The following is a 10,298-nucleotide window of genomic DNA, read 5'->3' as shown; positions in this document are numbered from 1 at the left end:
TGAGACAGCGCTGCTGTCCCGTCCCACAGGCTCTGAGTGCGTTTATTATTTTTTTACAGTAACCCTCTCTGCATGTATTGGCTTTTACAGAAACATCATCTTGAACAACCCGAGGAAAAGGAACGCCCTGTCCTTCTCCATGCTGCAGTCCCTCAGGGAGGACCTGCTGCACGACGTGAAAAGTAAAGACCTCCGCGTTATCATCATTTCAGGTACTGCCGCCATTGAAGGTCGACAGAAGGGGGGGAAGCAAAGGAAGGAGAAGCAACGGGATAATCTGGAGTTTAAACCGAGATCTCTCACAGAATTACGGAAAATGGGACAGGAAGGGACTTGTGTGTTGTTTCCCGTACCCTACGCATGCCTTCACCCTTCAGACCCTGCTCTCTGCTATTCTTTTACAGTTATTCCGGTTCCCACTCACACGTACTTAATTCCGCATTTTTTAACACGGCATTAACAATTGACTTGGGTTTTGTCATATTTTTGTTGGTTGTTGTCATGTCTGAGAAGAAACACTGTAGAAACATGTTTCAAACTGTCAGTATTTAGGTTATGCAGTGTGTTTACAGAGTCGGTGAGCTTTTTCCTTTTCTTAAAACAATCAGTAGATTAAATAATTGGTTTTAAAACTGTATCTAAAGAATACTTTAAACAGAACAAAAGCCATGTTCTAATTGTTAGCAAACTAAAGAAATAATAGGGATTTTGTGCAGGAATGGGCTGAGCTGGTGTGACACTTGTTGCCTTTGGTGCCAGCTATAGATTTCTTCAAGGTTTCTTCAAATCGTGTGCTCTGTTTCCCTGCTCTAAGCCAGGATCAGCCACGTTATCTTTGCTACTTGTTTGTCAAAACTGGTTTTAAAACTCTCCGATGAAGGAGAGACCATAATAACAACACTGCAGTCACCCATAACCTGCAGATGTGAAACGTTATCTCCCAGAGCCTTCTGCAGTTCTTCCACTTAGGTATTAACCTGTAGAGTTCTTAAAGGTAATGAAACTTGAGCTGTTCTTAAGCAGGTTTTTTTTTCCTCTGTTTTAAGATAATCTTCCCCTGCTCCCCTTCCAAACATCTTGGAGAAAGAGGTGTATTAATTTAGGATGCTGCAGTTTCCTGTACATAGCACTGTGTGTTGGTGGACACACACATGAGAGTGGAAGTAAGCTAACTTCACAGCGGTGACTTCAGCTATACAGTCAGCAGTTACAAATTTTGTGAAACATTTCGGGTTCTTTTTTGGGAGTACAGTGGCCTTGTGAGCGTGGTTTCATTTGGGTTTTTGTTTTGATCACACTCCTGTTGATTTCAAATTCTGTTGCTGAATGGAATGCAAAAGAAGAAATCTCAGCAAAATAAATGCTTTGAGTCTTTAATACAGACTTCACAGTGGATTCTTCTTCAATGAGGCACAAATGCAGAAGTGTTTCATTTCCAGATATGTATTGCTGGTGCCATGAGCTACTGATGTTAACTGTGCGGTTATTTCTGGATAGACTGTGCCACAATAATCTGGTCCATAAGAAACAGATGCGTAGGTAAGGTTGTGTCTGCACAGTTGTAGCAGGAAAGGTCACTTCCATAGAAATACTTGAGAAGCTCTGAAGGATTCAAAAGCATCAGATTGGTTTATTCTTATGGCAGATACCCTCATGACAGAGGAAAACTGTTGTAAACATAAGTGTACCCGTAAAAGGAGTTTTGATCTTAGCTGCCACTGGAGGCAAGCAAATCCAAGATGCAGGTCCACAGAAACCTGCTCATTTGTGCCCAAGCCCTGGATGTGCTTTTTGGGATTCTCTAGATGACAGTTTTAGCAGTGGAGGAAGAGATGTTTCAACAACCCTTCTGGTTCTCCTCTAACAGAACAACCTCTTTTCTTTTTTTCTCTTCTCTTCTCTTCTCTTCTCTTCTCTTCTCTTCTCTTCTCTTCTCTTCTCTTCTCTTCTTCTCTCTTCTCTCTTCTCTCTTCTCTCTTCTCTCTTCTCTCTTCTCTCTTCTCTCTCTCTTCTCTTCTCTTCTCTCTTCTCTCTTCTCTCTTCGCTTCGCTTCGCTTCGCTTCTCTTCTTCCATTATGGCCTTGAACACCATGACACAAAAATCTTGATGCTTATTTAACAGAAGTTAATTATTAATGCTGGGTTCGGTCAGCAGGGGCTTACTCTTGTCTGTTAGTCTGAGAGAAGAGCACTCTATCCTTGCTCCAGCTCACTAGTTTACATTGTACCAACGGGCTGTTTCTTAGTATCCTTATAAGAAACTGGACTCAGATGTGCAAAGTGCTGTATTTTTAACTGAGTTAACTTGGAATGGAAGTAAAACCAGGCCTTTAAAAATGTGTATGGGTCATACCATGGTTAAATGTTGCATTGTGTCAATTTAAAGTTGTTACAAAACCTCAGAGGCAATATTTCAGAACTGTGTGTAAAAATCCCTCCCCGAACTCCTTTTTGACCACTGACATACCTTTCCCTGGGCACTGATACGATGATACCCCTGGTTTCTTGATGAATTCAGACTGACTTTTCCTGAAATGTTTTTCAGCTGAAGGACCTGTATTTTGTTCTGGCCACGATTTAAAGGAACTGTCAAGTGAAGATGATGTGAAGCATCATTCCCAAGTATTTGAAATATGTGCAGAGGTAAGCAGTTCTTCTTAAGTGCCATCCCTTTGCCTGGTATTAATGATATTAAACCAATAGTATTGGTTTAAGGAGAGACAGCATTGCTCATCTGCTAACTAAAGCACAGGCTGTTGCTCCAGATCTGTTGCTTTTTGCTGCTTTGCCATTTTAATACCTGATCCTGGTGAAATTGTGTTTTCCTTGGATTTCTCTACATGCAAATAAAAGAGCTAGAATGCCAATGTGCATGTCTTCTGCCATGGGTACAGTCATGGCGTGTTCCTTGCAGCTGAGTATTTGGGCAATGTCTTTCCTAGAAATATAGGGATAACCACCCTCAAATCACTTGGGAGCAAATGTTCTTTCCCAGCATCTAGCCAATAACTCAAGACCAGCTTAAACATCAAGCAGACAATGTGAAAGTAAGATCTGAATACATCTCTTGAGTCACTGGTTGCCCAGTTCTTGTTACAGAGACACAGACCTGGAGGTCAGGAAGTTAAAGTGAATTTGACCCCTAATCCTGCTCCGTGCAACCACAGAAAGTCATTTGAAAAATGTGTTCTAGTTCCTCCATGAATAATGATGTCTATGCACGTTGTCAAGCCCTTATTTAACAAATTCTGTAAAAGCCATGTGTGGAAGTTACCACTGAAGGGCCTTCAGTGTAATATGCAGCAATCATCCTCGCAGCTTTGCCTGGATTTCATCTTGGTGTGCTGATCACAAAGAGGTAAGCACAAATATGACGGAGTGACAGGTCAGTCCCTTCACCAGACAGGAGTCAAGGTCCAGTAGTTTAGCAGCCAGTAGTTTAATATTAATTTTGCAGTTGCAGGGCAGAAGAGCCGTATGTTGTCAGTGGAAAATTGAGCCATGCAGCTTCCAGGTTGCAGAATAGGAAAGATCAAGCAGAAAAAATCTGAAACTTATTTCATATAGCATGATTTCAAAGAGTAGGTCAATTTCTCAGCTAAGGAGCAGAAGAATTTAAATTGTCCTGGATGTATATCTAGCACTGTGGCTATATTCAAGATTAATGAGTAGTGTAGCAAGCTTAACTTTGATTAATAAAGAGGTGTAGCAAAAAATAACATCATGTCAGCATTTAGCATTAAAAGCAAGCCTAGCTTCTGTGTGAGAATAGCACCCTACTGTATAGTAAGTTTAGTAAGGGAGCATTATTACAAATAAAAAATGGTGTACCAATTTCAGATGAATATTCCTGAGTCCATGAAATTCAGAGATAGGGCAATATTCAGAACCCAACTGGACGCAGTCCTGGACAATCTGCTCCACCCGAGTTTGCTTGAGCAGGGGCTTGGCCTCAATGATCTCAAGAGGTCACTGCCAAGCCAAATGTTTCTGTGAAACTGGCAAAGCAAGTTCAGGAAGAAATTAAATATGAGAGATGAAATGACACTTGAAGTGATCCCTTTTCTGATGTTCGTGGTTGTGATAAGTGCTTTGAACTGTCTACCTGAGTATCCTAAAGGGCTTTCTCATAAATCACAACTCACTGTTAACTCTATGGAGGAAGAAGGTCTTACTGTTAAATAATAATGGCACATCACAGGCAAACAGAAATAGAAAAAATAATTAAGGCTTTATTTTGGCTTCTAACTAATCTCTAAAATGGCTTCTACGTCTATGACTGGTAATCTTAAGCAGATCCTCTCAGCTGTTACACTTCTGTTTCCCCATGTGTGTAACAATGTTAGCGCTAGGATTTAATGCAGTATAACCAGAACTAAGTACTCTCCAGATACAAGTTCGGGACAGCTGGGAATATCACTTTTCCAGAGGCTTTTAAAACAAAATCCTAAGTTGGGTTTTTTTGAAAAGCAGTTGACTTCAAATTTTGATAACCATGAGAGTATTCTGTAGTTGTTTGTCTGCACATGTGCGTGTATTGTTACCTTTTTGTTGTCTGTTTTTTACGATCCACTGAAAAATTGTTTTTAAACAAAGATAGAAGAATGGAGACAAAGACTGATCAAATTCAAAACTGAATGTAGGTCATTTTACCTACGCAACATAAAATTTGCTAGACTCCATCTACTGGAGAAATTGAAGTAGCAAATGAGAATTTGTTACCTTGCTACATTGTGCTAATAAGAGATTTTATTTTTTTAAATCCAGACAATGACTATAATCATTTCAGTAGCATTTTCTGTCTTCAGGCATTAAAATTAGGTGAGTTTGCTTATTTCCACTCTATAGAAGGAGAACCTGAGTTAGAAAAGTTAAGGCAAATTCATCTTTCTTAACTTCAGCTATCTGAAGTTGTATGTCCAACCTTCAGTTATCTGAGAGGGAGAGAATGAGAGGATGAGTGTGTTTTCTGCAAGTAGGAAAAATAGTTTCCTGACAGGTAATTCCGTCCCTGGAATGCAGAGTAAGCCTAGAAACACATCTAATGATTGTGTTTGGGTGAGATCAACCCAGGCTCGAGGTCACGCAGACACCAGCAGTAGCTGTGGGACAGAGATTCTTACTGAGTCAGTTTTCCATTATGGGGCAAATGAAGGTGGGGATGGTGTGTCTCGGATCTCCCCACAACCAGGATCACCAGACCTGCAATGCAGAGGCACCCAAGCTCCATGCAGATCTGGTAACAAGTGTTTCTGCCTTTCATTCTTGTGTTTTCCATTTCCACTGGAGTTAGCTGGACCAACTCATGCTACATAAACACAGCTGAGCAGCTACTGGAGCAGCAGTGGTCCTGTGCATTAAAACAGGTTTTGCAGAGAGCTTACATCTTTCACTAAACTCCAGTTAGTAAAGCTGAAAAACGCACACATCGGGTGTGTGAAGCAATCGCAAGTTTTAGAACAGCCACTGCTTAAATTTCAGGGACTAACTGACCACTTTCTTTCATGCATGCAGGTTATGACTTTAATCCAGAAACTTCCAGTACCAGTGATTGCCAAAGTAAATGGCTTGGCTACAGCAGCAGGCTGTCAGCTTGTGGCGAGCTGTGACATCGCGGTGGCAAGTGAGAAATCTCAATTTGCTACTCCTGGAGTAAATATTGGACTGTTTTGCTCCACACCAGCTGTGGCCTTGGGCAGATCCCTTCCAAGAAAGGTAGGCTTCCTTCCCAGTTACTCTTTGTAATTTTGCAATAAATAGGTTCCCATTTAATGACTTTTAGTTCCATTGCCCAGACTTCATTTCCATGCAGTACAACATTCAAAATACTTCATTGCAAAAGACATCTTCATAACTCTTTGGACTGGGAAAAATAATAAAGGGATGAACTCTGTTTAGGGAAAGCAGCTTCGAACAGATGCAGTTGCAGCCAGCATGAGCTCACACTGGCTCAGCGATCCCCTTCCTTCCCAGCAGACAGCCCTGTGCTTTACACAGTGATGTTCTCCCCTGATGAGGAAACCCCTGCAAGTTCAGGATATAAATCTCTCTGAGGTATCAATTCTTGCCAGGCTGTGACATTTCGCTGCCAGCATGATCTGCCTGGGTGTAGATCAAGATGCTTTAAATAGCATCTAAAACCCTCCTAGACTTTCTTCCTGCCCTATTTTCTACTGATTGTGGCTACGCATCTATCACCATATAAACAATAGTACGATCTGTAAAGCTTCCATAACTGAGAAATGAAATTTTAAGTTCCAGTCCAGTTGGATTCACGCAGACAGACTCTCCAAACCCAGCAGGGCTCTGCTGAGATGCAAGGACTTAACTGCACAAGTCCAATTGCTGGATAAAAGCTGCAACTTTAAACTTCCTGTCTCTGAAGCCATCATGTTCAATCGTAGTCTGTCTGTGGGTTTTGGGTTTTTTTCCCAAGTGCGCTCTAGCGTACAGTTATAACTATTTCTGAATTAGTATTTCTAGGAATGTGTGGGATATATTTTTCTCTGTGCCGCTTTTCAAAGTAGCAAGGACATTCCCTACAGTTCTCAGGATTATTGATTTTACCTTTTATCAAATGAAAAGTTGCCATTGTTTGTAGCTACCATAGCAAAGATACCAATGACGACAGTCAGCTCTTAGGATTCGGGTCATCGCCCAATTGCTTCAGAAGTCATAGAAAAAAAATCTTACTGATATATAACATTGAATAGTCACTGAGCATTTAGGGGATTTTAAAATTGGAAACCTCAAGTAGAAGATGCAGGAAGCAGCAGGAGACTGAAATAGATGTTGCTGTAAGAAGGACATATTTAAAAACCCCTGACCAACCTTAAACTAAGGCAGGTATTTTCAAAAACTACACATTGACATAGTAAGTCTTAATTCATCATTATAGACCCTGCTTAAAATACCAAGTTCAGTCATTTGACATTTTGGACCATCCACATCTTTCTCAATTCCTACTGCAATCACCAGAGGTTCTGGGCTTTTGAAAAGAAACTCCAAGATGTCAGCCTAGGACAGCTGCAAACAGCTAGAAAAAAGGACAGCTTTGCTGAAACCTCTTAACCCTTCCTTGGCAGTTTAAGAGGCCAAAAGATTTAAATTTTACATGTGTCAAAAGAATAACTTCTATTTGACGGGAGAGGCTGAAATCCCCCAAACAAACCAAAGCAATAAAGCAGTTGAATTAATTGACTTAATTCAATCTTTTTTCTTGTTCAGGTGGCATTAGAGATGCTTTTCACGGGTGAGCCTCTTTCTGCCCAAGAAGCATTAATGCACGGGCTTGTCAGCAAGGTGGTACCAGAAGACAAGCTGGAAGAAGAGACCATGAAAATCTCTCACAAGATATGCGAAAGCAGCAAATCTGTCCTGGCACTGGGGAAAGCCACCTTTTACAGACAGATGACTCAGGACCTTGATACTGCTTACAAAATGACCACTCAGGTCATGGCAGACAATTTGACTTTGAGAGATGGGCAGGAAGGTATTGAAGCCTTTATTCAGAAACGTAAGCCTGTCTGGTCACACTCTCAGGATAAGAAGAAATGAATCGTGTTTCTGAGCTAACCTTAGCTGTGCTTTATGATTCTTCACGCAGTTGCCTTTGGGAACTATATTTTTGTTCTTACTGAAAGTGAAATTTCTCTTCTTATGTATGCCAAAGCCACAATAAATTTATTCTAAGTACATAATAAATGTTAAGAAAAATCAAACCTTTTTTTTTAGCAATTAATTTAATCTATGGTTTTAGAAAGAACTCTGCTGCAAAAATCAATTTAGTATATTTGAGGTTACTTAGGGAATCACAGGAACTGGGAGAGAGCTCAGATCACCCTGTGCAGTACCTGTCCCCTTAGTTCTGGATGAGAATTTCCATTTATTGTTATTATTAGAGAATTAAAGGGCTTGGACACCTCCCAGAGATTATGGTATTACATATCATACTGGATTCATATATTGTTCATATGTTACAGACAGAAGCCTATAACAGTCCTTCTGGTGAAAAAAAATTACTATGAATGTCCAGTCTTAGCCTTGAAACAGCAGTTTTTTGGCCACTGCCCCTTGTAATGTTATCTGACATTATTGAGAAAGCCTTGGCACCATTATCTTTGTAACTCTTCAAGCAGGCACAGGCTGCAGTTAGACCACACTTGGACTCCTCTGTGCCAGGCTGAACAAGTCCAGCTTCCTCCACTCCTTGCAGGTCATGTTCTCTAGGTAGCCAGTTTGGTAGCCCTCCAGTTTCTTCACATTCCTTTTGTACTTTCTGTGCCAAAACTAGACTGTATTTATTCCAAATATGGCCTCAGCAGTGCTAAGCAGAGGAGAACAAAATACTTCCTCCATTTGCTGGCCACTTTCAGCCAGTCAGTATTGCTCAGCGTGCATTTTGTCTTATTTGAGATGAGAGTGCACTGCTGGCTCGTATTCAGTTGGGCATCCTCTGTAAGCCCAGTTTGGCAGGACAGCTGCTCTGCCAACCGGCTCCCAGCCTGTACTGGGGCTCGGGGTTCTTCTTCCCCAGCTGCAGGAGCTTCCATTTCTCCTTAGATCATGGTTCTTCTGGATTGAAGCTGGGCCATTTGGTGTGGCAGCCATTCCCCCAATTTCGCATCATCTGCGGATTTGCTGAGGATGTATTGTTGATGATGATACCGAATGATATGAGCCTTGGTATCAATCCATGTTGATCAACATGGGATGGCCTCTCAGCAGAGACATTTCTTCTGAAGTTCCATATAGCTAAACCATGAAGACTCATCCATTAAATAAGCAAATAAGACGAGGTGAATCACTGTATGGATGGGCCTTTTTTTCTCTGCTGACAGAAAAAGTAGCCTAAAGTGCTTAGCTCAGACTTAAATGTCTTAAGTTATATCAGATGAATCCTACCTACAGCTACCAAAACTCCAAGTGTGGAGGGATCATGAATCAAGAAGGACATTTTTAAGGTATGTTTGCTCCTGTGACCTTGGTTACCTATCTTTAGGAGTGTTAGCTCATTGCTCAGTTCTCCTCTGGAGTGAATCAGGTGCCCCGTTAAGTCCTGGGACCATTCTCTCCAGGGATCGATTACACCTAGGCAGTACGGTATCCAGGGGTTGAATGGCACTTTCCTTCCTGATTAGCAAAATTAAATTCTGTTACTCCTTATACTGGAGCAAGACCTGGATAGTGTGGAGCAAAAATCAGGCTCTTTTCTTTCTAACTGGCCTACAGATTTCCATTCAAACCAATGACATAAATACTTGTATAATTCATATATATACAGCCCCACAAAGCAATTCCCTTTTTTATCTACAGTGTATATTTAGGATTGAAAAAAGAGCAATTTCCAGTTTGCTGCTATTTTTTATTTGATGAATGTAAATTTAAACTTGAATTCACTATTAAAAACAGTTCATTTCTATAGGAATGTGAAAAATGTGGATCACTGGGAATAGCTGTTTTAAAAATACAAAGTTGTATCGTTACCACTAGGAAAGATGGGTAAGTTTTATATAAACTCACATAGTTTATATAGATTAGGAACTGTTATGAGCAGTTGAGAGATAGAAGGGTTAAATCTGGAGCCAAATAACCTTCATCGTGTCCTTTTTAATGCAGTAAGATGCATTAAGACTCTGTTCCCACATGCTGCTCTAAAAGCATTAGGAAAGAGTAAATTGTTTTTAAAAATATTTATATTTAATGGCTATCTTGCAACAACTCAGCAAATCTCTACTGGCTCTTTTGTTCCAGGCTTTTAGAAATAAGTACATTATCTGATTTTTGCAGAATAGTGCTCTTTCCAACTAACTGCAGTAATAAAATGGTTTCACTGGCCATCTTAAAACATGAGTGATAGCTCAGATGAGCACATTCTTTCAGATATTTTGAAATTCTCCTTCTGCAATTGATTGCACAAGATGGGGTTTGGTATTATTTTTAACTCTGATTAGAATTTTTGAAGAAAAAAAAAACTGCATTTTTAAAGAATAATTACATTCATTTTTATTGAAGAATCTGCTCCGAAGTGATGTCTGCCAGGTAATTAGCCTAGTTTCAAGTGGCCCTAATAGCATGTGGCATGCACTCAGCCTTCTCTGTAAACTAAGCCTGACTCCATCTGTGTACAGCCTCTAGGATGCAGCTCATCACCACAGATGACAGGGACTTCTATTCATTGGAACAGCTGGAATGGAAACTGGTCAAGAAAATGCAAGCAAGGAATTACCAGAATGAATGTAATGAACTCTCCAGCCACTGACCCCAGGATCATAGGATCACAGAATGGTTTGGGTTGG

General features: G+C 40.5%; 1 protein-coding gene across 1 annotated transcript; it reads left to right on the top strand.

The window, feature by feature from the left end:
• Positions 1–59: 59 nt before the first annotated feature.
• On the top strand, positions 60–7,732 carry ECHDC3 (enoyl CoA hydratase domain containing 3; the record flags this gene model as incomplete). Its single annotated transcript, XM_010180753.1, has 4 exons — positions 60–212; positions 2,546–2,643; positions 5,515–5,715; positions 7,228–7,732. Coding segments are annotated over 4 exons (782 nt in total), but the record flags the coding sequence as incomplete, so codon positions are not given.
• Between the last annotated feature and the right edge of the window lie 2,566 nt (positions 7,733–10,298).

The sequence above is a fragment of the Mesitornis unicolor genome, unplaced genomic scaffold, assembly GCF_000695765.1.
Source record: "Mesitornis unicolor isolate BGI_N332 unplaced genomic scaffold, ASM69576v1 scaffold49243, whole genome shotgun sequence".
In the NCBI taxonomy this organism is placed as follows: Eukaryota; Metazoa; Chordata; class Aves; order Mesitornithiformes; family Mesitornithidae; genus Mesitornis; species Mesitornis unicolor.
This window is presented reverse-complemented; position numbering and strand designations above follow the sequence as displayed.